This window comes from Caretta caretta, chromosome 9 (genome assembly GCF_965140235.1).
Source record: "Caretta caretta isolate rCarCar2 chromosome 9, rCarCar1.hap1, whole genome shotgun sequence".
NCBI classification, from domain to species: Eukaryota; Metazoa; Chordata; order Testudines; family Cheloniidae; genus Caretta; species Caretta caretta.
In genome coordinates this window covers 19,582,861-19,603,153 of record NC_134214.1, presented here as the reverse complement: position 1 = coordinate 19,603,153, position 20,293 = coordinate 19,582,861, and the positions used below count along the sequence as shown (strand labels likewise).

General features: G+C 43.7%; 1 protein-coding gene and 1 long non-coding RNA gene across 7 annotated transcripts in view; one reads left to right on the top strand and one right to left on the bottom strand.

Annotated features, from left to right (window-relative positions):
- Positions 1-11,634: 11,634 nt before the first annotated feature.
- Positions 11,635-20,291, bottom strand: SLITRK3 (SLIT and NTRK like family member 3). 5 transcript variants are annotated; one of them, XR_007358413.2, is made up of 3 exons: positions 18,057-18,604; positions 14,568-17,692; positions 11,635-14,236 (listed from the first exon to the last, which is right to left on the bottom strand). XR_007358413.2 is itself a non-coding variant. In XM_048863881.2 (2 exons), exon 2 carries the CDS (start codon positions 17,672-17,674, stop codon positions 14,819-14,821), a length of 2,856 nt encoding a protein of 951 aa, XP_048719838.2. In that variant the 5' UTR covers positions 17,675-17,692; positions 20,198-20,291; the 3' UTR covers positions 11,635-14,818. The 5 variants fall into 5 exon arrangements, 4 of the variants coding, with proteins under 4 accessions (XP_048719838.2, XP_048719836.2, XP_074988240.1 ...); XM_048863881.2 differs by lacking the exon at positions 18,057-18,604 and adding an exon at positions 20,198-20,291 and having other exon boundaries at positions 11,635-17,692; XM_048863879.2 differs by lacking the exon at positions 18,057-18,604 and adding an exon at positions 19,325-19,463 and having other exon boundaries at positions 11,635-17,692.
- Positions 19,733-20,293, top strand: part of LOC125642466 (uncharacterized) — a 62,833-nt gene continuing 62,272 nt past the window's right edge. Inside the window, exon 1 of one of the 2 annotated variants that reach the window (XR_007358415.2) lies at positions 19,733-19,826. This is a non-coding gene — a long non-coding RNA (uncharacterized LOC125642466). Of the gene's footprint in view, positions 19,827-19,907; positions 20,253-20,293 lie in introns of those variants that run through there. The other variant, XR_007358416.2, reaches the window with a different exon arrangement.

Below are 20,293 nucleotides of genomic sequence, written 5' to 3'. Positions count from 1 at the left end.
TGAAAATGAAATAATCCACTTCTCCCCCCTTTTTTTCTCCCCCTAATACCATTACAAATGGTGACAGATTGGCAGCATGACAGATTCATGCTACTCTAGTAGCCATCCAATGAAATGAGCTGTAGCTCACGAAAGCTTATGCTCAAATAAATTGGTTAGTCTCTAAGGTGCCACTAGTACTCCTTTTCTTTTTATGAAATAGAAGGTCTGTTCTATTTAAAGGCTGAGAAGCTCATTTTGTCTGTGACACTTACCCAAAGACTGCTATGCATGCCACAGTATGTGGTCAGATTATGCCATGGACTTTAGTACATGGGAGCTGAACTTGCAATGACAAATCCTGTCATTACTGTGACCTACTTTTAATCCAACATAAAGCACGTGGCAATTTAGTGATCAGAAATCATTTAAAGTAGATGGCTTAGGGAGCTGCTTGAAAAGAACATTACCTTACAGCCTTGCCTTTAAACTGCAGCATATTATGAATGCATTAACCAAGTGAGCTGTTATAGCACCTAATCTTGCTCCTACTGAAATGAATGGCAAATCTCCTATTGACTTAATTCAGTGGCATAGGATCAGACCTCTAGTCCAGTGGTTCCCAAACTTGTTCCACCGCTTGTGCAGGGAAAGCCCCGGGCGGGCCGGGCCGGTTTGTTTAGCTGCCACGTCCGCAGGTTCGGCCGATCGTGGCTCCCACTGGCCGTGGTTCGCTGCTCCAGGCCAATGGGAGCCGCTGGAAGCAGCAGCCAGTATATCCCTCAGCCCGCGCTGCTTCCAGACGCTCCCATTGGCCTGGAGCAGCGAACCGCAGCCAGTGGGAGCTGCGATCAGCCGAACCTGTGGATGTGGCAGGTAAACAAACCGGCCTGGCCCACCAGAGGCTTTCCCTGCACAAGCGGTGGAACAAGTTTGGGAACCACTGCTCTAGTCAGTTCCTTGCATCCACAGTATCTGTTTAAAAATCTCATTGCTATAAATATACTGTAATCATTATTTCGGCTCTCAATTTACTACACAAGCATTATTATTAGTAAGCTCTATTTGAATACCACTGCACAGTTAGGGAACCATTTCACATTAGTGTATCCTGCAAAACTCTGGGTCTGATGTAACTTCCACTGAAGTCAAGTACAAAATTCCCATTGACCTGAATGAGTCCAGGTCAGTTCCTTCATGAATTGGGAATTCTCTCAAGTACATCGCGTGCAATTGCTACAACAATGAAAATGAAATGATTTTAAAAGGAACACAACTTAAGGGCCAGATCCTCAGCTAGTATAAATGGGCAGAGTCAATGGAGTTCCACTGCTATACATCATCTGACAATCTGACCGACCAGCTTCATGGTACCTTTATTGTCACTCAATCTAAATAACAACACTTCGGGTCATTTACTTGAGGCAAGGAGTTTGTTTTCCTCTGTTTTTGAAAGCATTTAGCATATTCTGGGCACTACAACAATCTAAATAATCAAGATATTTAGCACTTATAATCAAAACTCTTTACAAAAGTTAAGGGGGAGATTGTCAAAAGTACAAAGAATATTTAGGTTCCCAACTCTATTGACAGTCAATATCAATGCCTTTGAAAATTCTCCCCCTAATTAACTAGGACACCCCTCTTACTAGGCAAGTATTTTATTTTCCCCATTTTACCTGGAATGCAGTCTAACAAATGTTATACCTAGAATTAAAAGAGAAGAAATAAACACACAATGTTAAAATACATATTTTTAAGTGTTACAAAACCAGTTCAAAGGCTACCATGTTTTGGGCTGGAGAACACCCTGAACCCAGGGAGATGAAATCCGAAGCAGTGGGAGATGTGATGTATTGCTATTATCACTCTTATGTTTGCTATGTGAGAATCCAAAATGCTCGTATGCCTCAGAGGTTTCCTGTACCTACATATACTAGGAATGTAAGGTTTCTAATAGAGATGGGTGCAAAACAGAACATTACATTCAAACCCTGGAGATGTTCAGCTTTCGATCCAAACTTTACAGCTCTATTTATACTGGATCAAAGCAAAACCACAGATCTGAACATACTAGAACTTTGCAAAGTTCATCTCTACACTCAGGGCCTGTCTATATGGTGGGGGTGTGATTCCTAAAACACATAAACATGTTGCACATTAATTGGTCTAGTGCATCCTGCTGGCACACACTAAATGTGTCAGCTGACTGGAACAAGGGCAGTGTAGTCTAGTGGTCAGAGAGGGCAGCGGACCTAGTGGTCAGGGTCAGAGCCATAGTCAGTAGAAAGGAGACAAAGCAAAGGTCAAACCAGAAGGCAGAAATCAGATACCTGGCTGACGGCTGAGTTGGAATCCATAGCCAGGAGCCAGAGCCCAGGGTCAAATTGGAGAGCAGGAACTGAAGTAAGTAGGGTATCAGGAAGGAAAGGTTCAAGGCAGGCGCAGGACAGAGACAAGACTAGAGGAAAGGCAGGAGCAGCAGGAACCAGATATCACAGTAAAGGGCACAGCGGTGGGTATGAACATTGAGAAGCCAGCAAGCTGTAGCTACAGCTGGCTTAAGAGTCAGCTTGCTGGCCTCTGCAAGCAATCGGGGGCATGGCTAATCAGGAAGCCTGCGGCAGGCAAGCTGTACTGAGGAGGCTGTCTGGAGACTAGCTCTGCTGCAGGCCCTGATTCCTGACAATGTTTCATTAGTGTGCTTTAATGCTGCACTATGTTAACATACAATAGGTAGGGGCCCACCAAATTCACAATCCATTTTGGTTAATTTCATGATTATGGGATTTTAAAAATCATAAATTTCATTATTTCAGTTATTTAAATCTGAAATTTTACATCGTTGTAATTGTAGGGGTCCAGACCCAAAAGGGGGGGGGTATCACAAGGTTTTTGTAGGGGGAGTTGCGGTACTGCTACCCTTACTTCTGTGCTGCTGCTGGCAACGGTGCTGCCTTCAGAGCTGGGCAGCTGGAGAGTGGCGGCTGCTGGTGGGGAGCCCAGTTCTGAAGGGGGCGCGGGTGCAGGCTCTGGGAGGGAATTTGGGGTCGGGAGGGGGGGTGCGGGAAATGGGTGGGAGTGCAGGCTCGGCGGGGGGGGGAAGGCTGCGGCGCTTACCTGGGACTCCTAGGCAGGCAGACCAGGGGGCCTCCACACGCTGCTACCCCCAGGCACTGCCCCTGAAGCTTCCTATTGGCCGCACAGGTGCTTGGGGCGGGAACAGCATGCGTAGACACAGACCCACCCCGCGCAGGGGCCGCAGGGAGGGGCCGGCAGCCACGCGGAGCAAGCAGGCAGGAAGCTGCTCAGCTCCGCTGCGAGGCCGGTGATGGGTGGGGGCCCCATTCTGAATCGCTCGGGGGACACCGCTGGGGGGAGCGCCCGGGGGGCAGAAGGCAGGACCAAGGGAGAGATCCGGCCTCAAACATTGCTGGAATTGGGCCCCAGGCCAGGAATATTCCTGCTGCCGAGGCACCCCAGGCCCATAGAACTCGCCGCCTATGCATCCAGCATATCCCATATAGCTCTTTGAATACTCTAATACACTGTGGATAGATTGCAGATGTGCTGGCGGCATACAAGGCATTGTAAAATGTGGAATTACCGCTGTTCCCCTATGAAGCCTGCTTGCACACCAGAACTAGTGCATAGGCAGGCTAGCCCAGGTAATACATCTTGCAGGATGGAGTCTGTACATGTAAAGCACCACTCTGCCAAAAAATCTGGCATGCACTGTCATATTTTTAACTGGCTTGTTTTCTGCACATGCCAAATTTAAAAATGCATCCTCTTACATGAGCAAACTGGATGCACCATTGCCCGACTTACATTTATAAATGCCCATCTGTACATCCGAATAGATAAATGGAAATGCTTTGAATACAAACAAACTGGAAGGTGCCTGGAAATTTGGCTTGAAAAATTATATCTGTTTCTTTTCACAGAGTAGAGAACAAAATCTGCTTAACTGCTTTAAGAAACAGAGGTCCTTTTCCAGGACACAACTGATTTCCCCCAGAAACTCTTGTAACATTAACAAACTCCCTCAGAACATTATATTGCCCCCATGGCTATCATCTCCCTCACAATGACGGCATTGCTGCCTGCCTCAAATATCTACAAGATATGATGGGAATAGCCCCGGGTACTAGGATGGCTCTCAAATAGGCTAGCCTTTTCATGGGCAATCTTGAAGAAGAATTTCTGGACAAATGAATCACAAAAGCAATGATATACCTGAGTACATCAGTGATATTTTCATCCTTTGGACAGATGAGCTAAACTCCCTCATAGATTTCTACCACAACTTCACCAACCACCACCAATCCATCAAACTCTCTCTAGAATTCTCTCTAGAACACTCCCACACCAGCATCAACTTCCTGGACACCACAATCAGATTCAACGGAACCCTACAGACAACTATATACAAGAAACCCATGGATCACCACACTCACCTTCACATCCAGTAAACACCCCAAACACATCAAGAAATCTGTTATCTACAGCCCGCCACTCAGATATTACAGAATATGCTCTGAGATGAAAGTATGGAACTGCCTTCACCAAACAAGGACACTTCACCAGAGAAGTAGCTTGCATCATGGAATGGGCTATGATATTTTGGGAATACCATATACCCTGAGATAACAAGCTTCTATACAGAAAAAACAAACCCTCAGCTGCACAACCCTAGTTGTCATTTACCACCCCACACTGGAACCCATATGCGGTATCATTAAATAATTACAACCCATACTCAGTGGGAACCGCATCCTGAAAGAAATCTTTCCTGAACCCCCTCTTCTGACCTTCAAACAGCCCCCAGCCTCACCATGCTCATCATCAGAAGCAAGCTCCCCACAGACCATGACACACCAACTCAAAGCAGCAGCACCACACCCTGCCAAAACAACAGATGTAAAACCTGCAGACGTATCTCCACTGCTATGATGATCAATACCCCCCACAACACACCTTTCAAGATCCATGGGTCCTACACATGCCTATCAAAACGTGAGGTACCTCATCCAGTGTACTAAATGCCCCAATAACAACTATGTGGGTGAAACCAGACAATCACGATGCTCCTAATAAGCTCACACAGAAAAATGATAAAAGACAAAAACATCCTATCACCCATGGGCAAACATTTTTCAAAAAACGATCACTCCCTAACCGACTTCTCTAAAAGCTATTACCTCACCCATGTTATCTCTCATTAGAGACTTTCAGAGTCTTATAACTCAACAACAATTTTGTTTTTAGGCTCACATTTTGCATTTTGGTACTGTCTACTAGTCAGAGCTTGGTCCAGCTACCCATCAAGTTAATGGCATAACTCCCATTGACCTCAATAGCAGCAAGATCACAGTCCATTAGAGTTCAAATTGAGAAGGTTTTCTGAAGTGATTATACATACATTTCTCACCATTGCTGGTTGAAAAATGGGAGGGAAATTGAAAAAAAGACAGAAAGTTTAGTGGGTGCTTTTGAGTGCATATTATAATTAGAGCCTTAGATGTTTTCAGTGAAGGCTGCCTAGCTAGCAAAGACTAGGCATCACTTGCCCTGTTTACAGTCAGATACCGTAGCGTCTTTACATGCCAGATTTCTTTGACTGACTATTATACCCATTAGAGAGACATGATTAGTGACTTAATATTTTATTGGACCAACTTCTACTGGTGAGAGAGACCTGAAGAAGGGCTCCTGTGTAAGCTCAAAAGCTTGTCTCTCTCACCAGCAGCAGCTGGGTCTAAATAAAAGATATTACCTCACCCACCTGGTCTCTGTAATATCTTGGGACTGACACAGCTACAACAACCCTATTATGCCCATTTTCAGATATAACCAGGCTTTATGGAACACTGCAGACAAACATAGTAAAATTACATCAGAGAAAAATCCATGCTGTCTAATCTAGAAAAATGCGGGGATTGTGTGTATTTTTCAGTTATGCTGTCAGGAAGATTTTTAGGATGCCCATGCACAGCAGTCCCAATAACATGAGAGAAACATAGTGATAGGTTTTTCAAAGAGCTCAGGGACAACATTTTAAGTGCTCTTCAACTATAACAAGGGCCAGATTTTCAAAAGAATTCAGCTCGCATCTAGGCACCAAAGTAAGGGTCAGATTTGATGGTATTCACTGTCGGAGACGGGATACTGGTCTAGATGGGTCTCAAATCTGGTCCAGTGTGGCAATTCCTATGCAAATCGGGTCCTTAGATCTCCAAAGAAAAAAGTAAGAACCACTAAGTTAAAAAAAAACTTTTAAAAATATGGTTTCTTGGTTAGGATATAGGAACAATGGACTAGAAGAGACCCCCCTGGGCCATCAAGTCCAATCCCCAACTTTCGCAGACAATCCAGTCATATCATCCCTTTCATAAACTTGTCAAGGTCCATCTTAAAACTAGTTAGGTTGTTTGATTTACATGTTATACTACAAATATGCTGGTGTGGCTGTTTCTGTTTGTTTGTTCGTTTTAAACAGACCAAATAAATGAATACAAGTAAGTCCTGAACAGCTGAACCCCAATTATCCCAAAATTTCTTATAGCAAATAATAATGGAGAACATAGCTGGCAAAATTAAATAAAAAAACACTTGCACAGCCTACCAGGTAAACAATCTCACCTCTAGTACAATTACTTCTATGGTAGATTTGTTTCATTTTAAATTATTTATGTTCAAATACCATTAACTGATCCTGCAGTTCCTCAGCACATAAAATACCCACTAACTTCAGTATACCTACAAAATTCCTATCAAGGTGAAACTGGAAAAAAAAAGAGAATAACCCTGTTCATAAATAAACTCTTATTGCCTACTCCATATCTGGGCACAGATCACGAATCTCAGGCAAAGTGATCCATATTCAAGCCCAACTCCAACCCTTACAAACCAAATTCACTAGAGTGGATCTCTCTTTGGAAAGGGTGCTACCTTATATGCTATACATATGTAGTTAGTTAGCAGGATTTTCCTGTGCAATTGGTGGAAGGACATGGGAGGATTTGTCCCTTAGGTACATTAAAATGTTTCTTTAACTAACAGAATATGTGAAATGCTCTATGAATATTTAAAGACATTTACTACTAGGAAAAGAAGGAAATTTTAAAAAGTGAGGTGACAATTATTATCTTAAAAATGCAATGTGTGATTCTGAACCGTTGACATGTTTTATGTATCATTGTGCTCTGTTATTTTACAAATAATGTATTTATTATTATTATTATTTGGAGAACCCAACATCCTGATTCTGCATAGGCTTCTCTGTAGTATCTAGGCATAATTTCAGTTTAGATTGGAACTATTAACATACCCAGATATAGGCCTGATCCACTGAAGTCCTTGGGAGTTTTCCCAACAGAACGACCTGCTGGGAACTCTGTGAGAGGACCCTTACAGGACATTCCTCCCGCTTGACCTTCCTTCCACCAATTTTCCCAGAGAAGGAATGATCTCAGTCTTTGTTTTCAAAGACACCACAATAACTGCCAATTTGACAAAACACCGGTGAATATGTCCTACTACTCTCAGCACAGCAAAAGGCGAGTAACCAACAAAATTCCATTCTTACAGTTGTCCTCCTGATGCAATCCATGCACAGACAGAAGATTAAACGGAGCTACTGACGCTTGCAAGGTGATGAATATCTCCCATATATATATATATATATATATACACACACACACACACATACAGAGTTTAATTAAATTAAAGTAGAAAACATGTAAGAGAGAAAGAAAATGTTGAGATCCTTAAAGGGTGCTACAAACGAAGATTAACCAATAAAAAAACTATATAAAAAACTAATTGACAGTGTCCCTTTAATTTCACAACTTCTGTAAAAAAAATAAGGTACTAACAATACTAATACAGTATTTTCAAATGTTTAAATAGCAGACATTATGTGATGAACTTGGCTAGCTAATAAACATTGTGATATTAGGCCTCAACCCCCAAAGGCTGGCTGAATTGCACCAATTTCACTTTCCTAAAACCAATTCAGGTATTTTAGTAGAAGTGCGTGTAAACACTCATATTTCAGAATAAAAATGGCTAAAATCAATTTGACTAATGCTGGTCTGTTGGTAAAAAAAAACTTTTCCTAAATTGACTTTAGCCACTTTTTTGTTCACACAGAGATTTACAGCAAAATAACATCATCAGTTTTAGGTAAGTAATTTAATTCAAGTGGTACAAGTTTGTATGCAGACCTGCCCTTTCTCTTTATACAGGCAGAACTCCATTTGACTTCAGCTGGGCACACTGAACCCAAAACTGCATCACCGAAGTCAATGACTTCAATGGGAGTAGGATGACACCCACTGTGGATATCCAGTATAAGGGTCTGTTCTAAAGCACACTGAGGTCAATAGGGTTATTTTCACTGACTTCAACCGGTTCTAAATCAGGCCCTAGTTGCATAAGCCAGGGTGGAATAGCAGGGCTATGTGAAGAAATTCTCACCACCTGAAAAATCCTATTTTCAGGGGAAATAAAATCATTTCCAGACTTGCTTCAAACGTACCTGAAACCAGAAGACAGAAAAGTGTCATTTTACTTAAAAAAGCTGCTATTTAGTGTGGAAAAGTTGTGAATTTGTGTATTCAGCAAATTCACAGTATATCATATCTTTCCATGGGAAAAATCTGGTCATTTTCACTAGAAAACTCTCATAGCTATAGGAAAGTGTCACTCAGGAACAAATTTGGGAATACTCCCAAGAGGGTTATTTTTACCTTTTGAATACTCTCAGAATTAAAATATGAAAATTCACAGAGCTCTAATTGTTCCAACAATATAAGCAACTCCATGTTAGAAAAACAGACAACTTTGGACAAATTGCAATTCTTCATCATGTTCACACTTGTCAGGTGCTTGAAGGAAGCTGGACTTTAGCCATAAACCTCACAACAGCTAAGGAATGGAGACACCCAGTACACCTACACATAGAAGGCCACATTTTGTACACCCTATTCACGCAAACAGTCCTACTTAAGTCAATGTGGCTACTTACTTGAGCAAGCCCTAATTTACATATCACTCATGAGTTAAGTTTCAGAGTAGCAGCCGTGTTAGTCCGTATTTGGAAAAAGGAGTACTTGTGGCACCTTAGAGACTAACAAATTTATCTGAGCATAAGCTTTCGTGAGCTACAGCTCACTTTATCGGATGCATTCAGTGGACAATACAGTGGGGAGATTTATATACATAGAGAACATGAAACAATGGGTGTTACCATACACACTGTAAGGAGAGTGATCACGAAAACCTTTTGTAGTGATAATCAAGGTGGGCCATTTCCAGCAGTTGACAAGAACATCTGAGGAACAGTGTGGGGGGGGGGAATAAACATGGGGAAATAGTTTTACTTTGTGTAATGACCCATCCACTCCCACTCTCTATTCAAGCCTAAGTTAATTGTATCCAGTTTGCAAATTAATTCCAATTCAGCAGTCTCTCGTTGGAGTCTGTTTTTGAAGGTTTTTTTGTTGAAGAATTGCAACTTTTAGGTCTGTAATCGATTGAAGTGAGAGAGTGAAGTGTTCTCCGACTGGTTTTTGAATGTTATAATTCTTGACATCTGATTTGTGTCCATTGATTCTTTTACGTAGAGACTGTCCAGTTTGACCAATGTACATGGCAGAGGGGCATTGCTGGCACATGATGGCATATATCACACTGGTAGATGTGGAGGTGAACGAGCCTCTGATAGTGTGGCTGATGTGATTAGGCCCTATGATGGTGTCCCCTGAATAGATATGTGGACACAGTTGGCAACGGGCATTGTTGCAAGGATAGGTTTCTGGGTTAGTGGTTCTGTTGTGTGGTGTGTGGTTGCTGAACCCCCACCCCCCACTGTTCCTCAGAGGTTCTTGTCAACTGCTGGAAATGGCCCACCTTGATTATCATTACAAAAAGTTTCCTTCCCCACCCCTGCTCTCCCGCTGGTAATAGCTCATCTTAAGTGATCACTCTCCTTACAGTTTTCAGAGTAACAGCGTGTTAGTCTGTATTCGCAAAAAGAAAAGGAGTCCTTGTGGCACCTTAGAGACTAACCAATTTATTTGAGCATAAGCTTTCGTGAGCTACAGCTCACTTCATCGGATGCATTGTTTCATGTTCTCTATGTATATAAATCTCCCCACTGTATTTTCCACTGAGTGCATCTGATGAAGTGAGCTGTAGCTCACAAAAGCTTATGCTCAGATAAATTTGTTAGTCTCTAAGGTGCCACAAGTACTCCTTTTCTTTTTGGTTACGTGCAGTAGAGCTTGAGAAACCTATGGTAGTTCAGGAGGACATTTTTTAGTGAGTTTTGTGTGCCACTGACTTAAATGTTTATAGCTAACAATACTAAATTGACCATTATTGTACATTTCTAGCTCAAAATTAAATGAACTGCAATCAAAAAATAAAATAAACAAAGAAATAATAAAATTATACAATATTCGTTCAAAGTACTTTGACATAATCTTGAATTGAAAAGGCTGTTTTCAGGCAAGCGACTCTACTGAAATCCTTCATAAACGACCCCTTTGAAATATTAACTATAACACACTTTTTTTGGCTTACAAGGACAGACTTTTAGAGAAGGAACACTTTACTGAACTCAGATTTTGCATTAGGAGAAGAGTATTCATACCATTAGAAATAAACACCTTCTGTTCTGTTGATGCAGTAGGAAAGACCTTTTATTTCCCAGGCTCAAACACTTCTTGTTAAGTGGGATTTTCTTTGTAAGAATTGTGTGAAAAGTCCTGGGAAATGGGGAAGAACCCTGAAATTTAGTTATCTTCCCTTTCTAGCTAAACATTTATTATAAGCTATGACTGTGACTTACCTGGCCTTTTTTCCTTTACACCTGTAGGAAGAATTTCAACACAGTAAATTAGTGAATAAAAATAATTGTATGATGAATGTTCTACCACAAGATTCTGAGCATCAGCACATACATTAAACTGATGTCAACTACTTGTCAATACAATACTGAATTAAGCTAAAAAAAGTATTTTTATTTAAAATATTGTTCCATTAAACATCACTTATGTGAATGTGGATAATTTTATTTTATTTCATTCCTTCCAAATAGTATCAATTTTATGAATAATACTGCTAATAATGATAAATAATCCCTATTAATTAGGATTCAGAGGAACAGCCGTGTTAGTCTGTATTCGCAAAAAGAAAAGGAGTACTTGTGGCACCTTAGAGACTAACCAATTTATTTGAGCATGAGCTTTCGTGAGCTACAGCTCACTTCATCAGATATCTGATGAAGTGAGCTGTAGCTCACGAAAGCTCATGCTCAAATAAATTGGTTAGTCTCTAAGGTGCCACAAGTACTCCTTTTCTTTTTGCTATTAATTAGGTTCACTCAGGTTGATGGATATGAATAGTCTCCCTTCACCAGATCAGATAGGATAGACCCACTTTCGTTTTCTGAACTGGACAGTAATTTTACCATCCACCCATCCACAGCTTATCACAATAAAATAAAATTAGAATCATCATATTACACATTAGATATCACAGTTAAATATTCTGAACACTTCCACGAGAATCTCCCCCCACTGATTTCAAAGAGTTTATAATGCACAAGATAATGTTTCCTACACAATGAAAAAAATAACTCAATTTAAGCCAAAAAATTCTCTCTTTTAATACAAAATTCCATTCTCATAGAATAAATTTATTTCCACTGAATAAATATATTCCCTCACCATTTGCAGGTGAAATTGCTACCTCTATTTAAGTCAAGATGCTCTTGCCTTTTTGTAGTTTAAATAAAATATAAACATTATTTATAATGATTGGCTTACACTTTGATATGATTTATGAACACTCAGGTTTTGCTTCCCTCCCCCCCAAATGTATACAGCAACAGTCACACCAGGGATTGTACTTTAACCTGACATATCATCCTCCATTTTCTGCATGCTGCAGCATTATCAATGGAATTATAATGATTATCATCAGAAGGATCTGGCCTTGCACTTTGATGTTTATTTTTTGTAAATACCTGCATGCTTTTTTAATATCCATTAAAAACAGATTAGTGCTGAATGCAGAAATAATGAAACCAACATCAATACTATAAAGGGATCTGGCAACTTGGCAGTTCATAACATTAACCAATAATATGGAGGTGATGCAAAGATTTACAGACTTTTGAAGCTGTTCCCTTGCACCCTTCTCCCCCCACCCCATTATCTCTATGGTCCAGAGGGCTACTATTGATTCCCAGAAAATGTTTTCTACTTCCTCCACATGACACTCAGAGACAGAGAGAGCCAGTACTGTGCATACCTGCCAAAGCTGTAAATAGGGGCATCCCGGGAGAATATCCGCCTTTTAAATCCATTGGAATACAATGTGCTGGGTGGAATAATTTTGTTGCACAAGAGACAGGGAAGCAGCCTTTCCTGACCAGGGCAGCTGGCATGAATGTAGCAGCATGGATGTGGCACATCAGTCCATGCAAACATAGGCTCTCTTTCCTCACCCAATCCAAAAAGTTGCAACTTATGAATGGACATATAGTCCCATAACAAATGCCCAAAGGGACAAGAACATTAGATACAGGGGTTTTTTTAATGCAGTGGAAACATTTTTCAATTTACCTTGATAAACTGCCATGATTGTTGTTTTTATTAACACAAAATATATTTTTGATTTGATATTTCTATATAAAATTCATTAGTTGAGATCTTTAGGACAGGGCCTCTCCTGCGTAACTGCACGGCTAAGGAGCTGACATTCACATTCCCATTTAATTTGTTCCTAGCTTGATGTAAGGCATTAGTGACGTCTGGTGAATTACATTCAACGTAACGATTACATGCTATTAAGGGCAGACTCAGGAGTCCAAGAAGAAAGTACTGGACGGGCGGCACAACTCAGCTGCAGCCTTTGCTGCGATCGCTGGAGTTCCGGCGCCATCTACTGGCCACATTGTGTAAACCCCCCCACCACAAAGCTTTCCCTTGGCTTTTTCCGTGTGTCAATCCAGATCTACCAGGAACAAGATACCAGCCAGTACCCTAAAAGAAAAATCCGTTTTTCTTTGGTTTTGTTCAGATCTAAGTGGGTTGTAAACTGGGTGACGCGGCAAGTCTGCAGCATCATTTTAATGACACACATTTTGTAAAATCAGCCTGACCCCCCTAGTCTGATTGCAGCAAGGCAAGGGAGAGACCCAGCAAATGTCAGCTATTGGGCCTGAGTTTCCCACATTGTTTCAGTCTTTTTCAAACGAGGGGAAAGAACATTCCAAGCGCAATTGTATCAAATATTCAAATTTACATCTAAGCCTTTCTCCACTCTCTACTTATTTCCTTTTATAATTGATGTGAATTTAAACACTGAAAAGTTGTAATACTAATGCCTTATTTTCTCTTAGGTTGTAGCAGAACTTAGATTCTACTAGCAATATTAGTAGAAGAAATTGGGTTAATTCAGCTGCTTATTTTGAAATAAAAGAAATTCTGACATAGTTACAGTGCAATGTGGAAGAAAAACAGGTTTCAAATTGGATTTTTTAAAGTCCTAAGTGGTACTGTGGCAGAAGTTGAACAGATTTTTTTTCCCTGTTAACATCACACAGTGCACTGAACGGTGATTAATAAAATAGCTTTCAGGAGTAAGGTGAGAGAAGTAATCATCGGTAAGGGGAGAGTAAACTGAAATGTTAGGTTCAAGCTTTGTATCCTCTATATATCTATATGTATTTTTTTCAAAACTTTTTATTAGGAAAGCTATACCAGACGCATCACTGTACAATGAATGATTAAACATTACCTTTACAATTTATATTCACTTGAAATTACAGAATAAATATATGCACATTGTTGTTTGTATCTTTGTGTGTGTGTACGTGTGTGAGAGAGAGAGAGAGAGAAAACATTAAAAGTGCTTCCTACAAAGCCGTTAGTGATAGGTACCCAGTAATTTATTTATTTATTTTTGTATAGTTGTATGGGTCTGTTTTAATAAGAAAGTGCGGATGTCCTCCAAAAACTCATGGCGTCATGAAGTGCAATTGATCATCCCCAGGTGTGTGTGCGTGAGCCACGTGGTTACATCCAATGGGCTTCTTTGTTTCGGATGACTTCACACTGGAAATGGAATCCCCCCTCCAAGAGGAGAGGAGGGGAAGGGCGAGCGGAACGGAAGGGGAGCCGATCGGAGCGGCTAGGGACCCGACCGGCGGCTGGGATGGGGAGCTGCGTGGACGCGTCTACGTGTGTGTGCATGTGAAAGAGAGAGACAAGAGTGAGAGAACATTCGAATAAGACCCCCGCCCCACCCCCCTCTTTCCCTCTTGCAGTTTCCAGGCATGCAGCAAACTGCATTTGATTGTTTTAAATAAATGTACAGGATCTGTGCCATGATGGGCAAGAAGAAAGAAAGCCACAAAATGCCATCACCCCCTACCCCCCCCCAGGAAAAAATATATATATAAAGTAAAAAGTTTACTGCAACGGAAAAAAAAAGACATAGAATTTACTTAGTTAGGATCAATACAAAGATCCCCGTAGTAATAATAATAATAATTAATAATAATATACCTTAGACATGGCACAGTCAAAGTCTCAGTTTCAGTATAAAAAAATAATGATTAACATCTGCTGGCAAGTCTGCGAAGGCACTTCATTGATTAATGATCTGAGAACGGCCCTTCCTCCAAACACACACATCTCTGGTGGGGGAGAGCACACAGCTGTATTCTCTATTCTCAGCATGCGGTTGCACGGGGGCTGGAGAAGGGGGGGCCGGGGGCGCTACTGGAGGGCGGGGGGTGGAAAGAAAAGCTCTCTGGTCAGAACCTATAGGTTGTCTTCTCCAGGACTTCGAGGTAATCCGGCTTGGTTTGGAGTTTGGCCCTTAACTCGAGGTATTCGCTTGGGGGGGGTTGGTCTGTGAAGCCCTTGCCGGCCGAGAAGAGAAGGGTTTCTTTCAGCCTGGCGTCCTGCTGGAGGTCCGGGTACTGCATGCCCGGCGGGTGGACGTGCAGTTCCTTTAACTTGGGCACCGTGCCGTAGAGGCAGTCCACGAAGCCCACCGTGCAGGGCGGCGGCGGCCGCTCTCTGTCTAGCCCGGCGCCGGCCGGCGGGAAGAGCAACACCCCGCCGTTCTTCTCGTGGGGGAAGCCGGGCGGGGCCGGCGCCAGCGCCAGCTCCCCCGCCAGCGCCAGCCCGCCGCCGCCGGCCGGGTGGTGGTGGTGCTGGTGGTTGGCGGCCACGATGGTGTTGAGCTGGGAGCTGGACACGGCCAGGCTCCACTCCTTCTCCTTCTCCAGCAAGGTCCGGTAGTGGGTGCTGTTCTCCTGGTGGCCGGGCTCGGCGAACGGATCCCCCGTCCCGCCTCCCCCCAGGCGCTCGCCGGCCTCGCCTCCGCCGCCGCCGCCCTCCTCCCGCTCCGCCTCCTCCTCGCGCGGCTTGTAGATGGGGTTGTTGCACATGTGGGTCACCGGGTGGGGGATGTAGTCGTAGACGTGCCCCGCCGGGTGGCCCTTCTCCGGCGAGGCGCCGCCGCCCGCCCCCCGGCCGCCCTCCTCGAAGAAGCGGTGGCACTGCATGTGGATGCCGCTCAGGTCCCCCGCCTCCGGCCGCTTGCTGCGGAAGGGCAGTTTCTTGCGCCGCCGGCGCAGCACGAAGGCGAAGAGCCCCGCGGCGATGAAGACGGCCGAGAAGAAGAGGACCAGCAGGCTGAGGATGAGCACGGAGAGCGGCACGGCGGCGGCGCCGGCCGGGGAGAGCTCGTAGGCCCAGGGGCTGGTGGGGCTGGGCTTGCCCCCGGGCGGGGCGGGCGAGGCGGCTGCGGCGTGCAGCAGCTCCGGGCACAGCGCCTCCAGCTCCACCGAGCGCACGTCCCGGCGGGTGAGGTTCTCCGGGCTGGCGCACAGCACGTCCCCCACCACGATGACCGAGCTGATGGTCTCGATCCACTGCTTGAGGGGCACCAGGTCGCAGGTGCAGTCCCAAGGGTTGAGCTTGAGGTCGATCTGCACGATGGCGTGGAGGTGCTCCAGCACCCCGGCCACGGGCAGGTAAAGGAAGTGGTTGTTCCTCAGGTTGAGCCTGGCCAGGGAGGTGCCCGCAAAGGCATCGGTGGGCAGGGTCCGCAGCAGGTTGTCGTTGAGGAAGAGCAGTTTCAGGTTGGGCATGAGGCTGAAGGCCGCGGGCTGGATCTCCCTGATCAGGTTGTACTCGAAGTACAAGTAATGCAAGCTCTGCAAGCCCCTGAACATGCCTGGAGTCAGCCTCTCGATGTCATTGCCGTTCAGGTACAGGCTTTTCAGGTTAGGCAGGTTAATAAAAGCCCCATCCTGCACGTAGGAGATACGGTTGTTCCCAAGGTGTAACAGATCCAAGGAAGAAAAATTCCAGAAATCCGAGCGGTAGATTTTCTGTATCAAATTGCCGCTCAGGTACAACTTCTTGGCGTTCAGGGGCCTGGGCAGAAGCTCGGAGATGTTGTGAAATCCTCTCTCCTTGCAATTGACCGTCAGGCCCAAGTCGTTGATGTGCAAACTACAAGAGCACCCAGTAGGGCATATGATGGGAATCGGGGGCCTTGTCTGGTAGGCAGCTATAGGAGGCTGGTTTGGCCCAGGATACAGGCCTCGGGATGTAGGGGGAGGTTTGGGCACTCTGGGCTGCTTGGTGGGTTTGGGCTGCTTATTGGATGTTTTGTATTCAACAGAGGAAGCAGTGAAATGGAAGGAGGATAGCATGGAAGAAGGCTTCGTAGGCCATGCGTTCTCCTTGCTAGATGACAACTGAGGAATCCCCAGACTGGCCTCGACTTCGGAGTCAGACAGCATGGGGCAGAGTTTACTCCTTTTGATTTCCCTCAGGTCCTTACCATGGAAGTGGAAGGGGGTCTCACAGGTTATGTCTCCCACAAGGGCAGTGTAAGGTATGCGCTCCAGCCAACTTTTCAGCTGCACAATCTCACAGGTACAGTTCCAAGGGTTCTCCTCCAGCTGGATTTCCATCAGGCTCCTGCCAATATGATCCAGCATCCCTCGATAGGAAAGGACTTTTAACCTGTTTCCCCGCAAGTCCAAATGAGTTAAAGACACAGATTTAAATAGGTTGGTGGGAAGCATGGGGATAAGGTTGTCATTTAAGATCAAGACTCTCAGTTTGCTCAGATTTCGAAATGCCCCACTTTCAATCCGTTTAATGACATTGTAATCTGCCTGCAGATATTCCAGACTTTCCAAACCCAGGAAAGTGTCGTTTCTGAAAATGTCTAATTTATTCTCGTGCAGGTACAATCGCTTCAGAACTTTGAGCCCAATGAAGGCTCCTGTCTGAATGTCCTGCAGTGCATTGTTCCCAAGGTTAATAGACACAGCATTGTTCAAATGAAGAAAACTGTTTGTGTATAATTTCCTCATGGAATTCCTCTGCAGATAAAGTTTAAAAGGTCTTGACCACGACTCCGTTATCTGACTAATATTTATAAATCCTTTATTGTCGCAATGTATATGGAAAAGGCTCTCTTTTACTTCACAGTAACATGGATCAAAGCAGGGCTCGTCAATTTCCTCTGAGTCCTCTATCAAGGGAATTGGTGTAGTCCATGCTAGAGCAATTGTGCTTAGAAGAATTACCCACAACATCCTTCCTTTATGAAGAGTCTCTGCTGTGGAAGGTTTCATCATTTGTGGCTGATTACAAAACTGTAACAGAAATAAGAATGCAGAATTTTAGTATTTAGTCAGGTCACTGTTCTTAATAAACTCCATTTTTGCTAGACTTTTATTAGGCTCCTGGAAAGTTCAGCAATTTTTGGGTAGACGTTCAAAACAAACTCTAGCAGTGCTTGATGTTCAAGGGTGGTTTCAGACTTAAGAGCTATAGAAATCTCTAATCATAAGATGCCATATTTTCCCTTCCCCTATGATATTTAGTAAATGGCATCTATAATGAAAACAGCATGCACATACCATATAGCAAATGAACATATAGACTGAGCGTATTACATATATACATATTTTTCACCACATGACCAGTGTTTAGAGAAACACTAATTTGCAGGCTTACCTGTGTGTACATCATAACCTGCATTAATTACAGGAGAAAATATCAGTGGGTATCTTTCACCAGCATCATGCTACATCCTTTAGATATACACATACACACACACACAAAAAACCCTCCCAAAGTTGCTAGATTGCAATGGTCCGATATCCAGTGCACCAGCTCAGTATATTCTATATGGAAGTTTGCAGGAATTTGCAGGGTTTGTAAATGTCCCTGATCTAACAGTTTCCTTTAGAAATTCTCACAGTGTCTTTAATAATGCTTAACAACCGTGATTTAAAATAAAACCTCCCACTTCCAGGTACACTGATGGATTAATGCTATTGGTATATTATCGGATAAATACATACTACATATTAGTCATTTTAGCTGATTAAAGCATTTAGAGATGATTAATCTTTCTAAAGCACATGCCCATGCGATCATCAGATCTAAGGCGAAGTGACAGCTAAAGAAGCATTTCGGATTGAAATGCTCAGCCTGGTTTGGATTATTATATTTTGCGCCCCCAGGACCAACCAAGAGACCCGGTTAAAAAGCTGAAAGTGGAAGAAAAATACCTTGACACCAGCTGATAAATTATCTATTGTACTGTCTACCTTTCAAAAAGAAGACACCATTCTTCTCCAGTCAAAGGAAACAAATACTGTACTAATGAGATGCAGCTCTCCAAGATACAGTTTCCCCCCTTCCTTTTGCCAGATATTTCAAACGTTTGGGGATAAATAAATGTTAATGATTATGATAATAATAATAATGGTGATGCAGCCCTTCTTGAGTCAGTGAAATACCAATTGAAAATGTCCAGAGAGATCGTTGATTTTAATCCTAATTTATCAATAAAAATGACCTTTTTCTTTTGCCTTACCCATGTACAGCTAGAGAATTTCCCCCCACCCCCTTTCCCCACACAAACTTAAAATCCGAAAGACGCATTTAGGGACAGAAATGGGAAAGGAATACAAATCCTTAGGATCAACTTGCAAATAAAACCCTCAGCTGTAGGAAAGGGGAGAAAAGAGAAATATCCTGTGCAATTAAAATCATGATCTAATTGTGAAGAAGGGGGAGAGAGAGAGAGAGAGAGAAAGGAGAGCTATATTGCAGTATCCGTCAGTCCTCTCTGTCTCTCTTGCAAAATAGCGACTTAAGTTCTCTCTGTTCTGCAAGGGCTATAATAAAAATGATGGGGGGGGGGAGGGATAATGGTGGTGGGGGTGTCTTTGAAGCTAGGCAGAAAGAAGAGGACCCAGAACGCTTGTACTTACCGATTTGCAGGAGAGATTTTAGCACATCTAAAATAAATAAATAAATAGAATTTTTAAAAAGCTCGAGTTTAAGGATTGCTGGTTTCTCTCTCTCTCTCTCTCTCTCTCTCTCTCTGTACTCCTGCTGAGGCTGAGGCAAAAGGAGAGGAGGGAAAAAAAAAAGAAAAAAAAGCAAGCAAGCCTGAAACGTGCTGGGAATGCAATGAGCCCCTCAATGAGCTTCTTTAGGATGCAGAGCGGCTGTTTGGCACACTCAATGGAGGAGGGAGGAGAAGGGGGCTGCTGCAGGCTCCCAGCTCTGCTGCTGCTGCTTTCTCTGGGCACCAGCACATCGTTGGGAGGGAGGCTCAATCACAGCGGAGAATCTCGGGCTTCTCTCTCTTTCTCTCCGTGTGTGTGTGTGTGTGTGTTGTTGTTGTTGTTGCCCTGGATCAGGCTTTTCCACGTCATGAAAATGAGCTTCAAGAAGGGGAACAAATGAAGGGGGCGCGCTTGGCACCAGGTCGGGGGCGCGCATTTGGGAAGCCCTGACTGTACAGTTTTTTTTTTCCGGGGGGGGGATGGGGGATGGGAAGGTGGGGTGGGGGAGGAGTGGGAAATAATCAGACTGGGGAAAGCCGAGAAGAACGAGGAAGGAAGGAGCAGCCGCCAGAAACGAGCCACGGTCCCCTCACCCCAACTCTCAAGGAAAAAGAGCCCCCGATTGCCAACTGCAAATTCCAGCAAGGCGCTCGTGCTGCGGGTAGATCATGGGGAGAAGTGTCTCTCTGGGCAGCTGCCCCCCAGACAGGGTCCTCTCCGCGCACAGACACTGCTGCAAAAAGCCAATTGATTAGTTTACGCAGAGCCGTAGGTAGCCGCTCTCCATCACACCTGGATGTCCCAACGTGAAAGCTCGGGAAGCCCCAGCCTGGGTGACTTGAACAAGGTGGCTCCTCTCCCCTCGCATTTCTTCGCTCTCTTTGATCC

Excerpts from the sequence above, each read along its gene's own strand:
- SLITRK3 (XM_048863878.2), bottom strand. The coding sequence starts at position 18,080 with ATGCAGGTTATGATGTACACACAG. Across the intron at positions 17,693-18,056 it reads AGGTTATGATGTACACACAG|TTTTGTAATCAGCCACAAAT; the intron begins GTAAGCCTGCAA and ends TTTCTGTTACAG.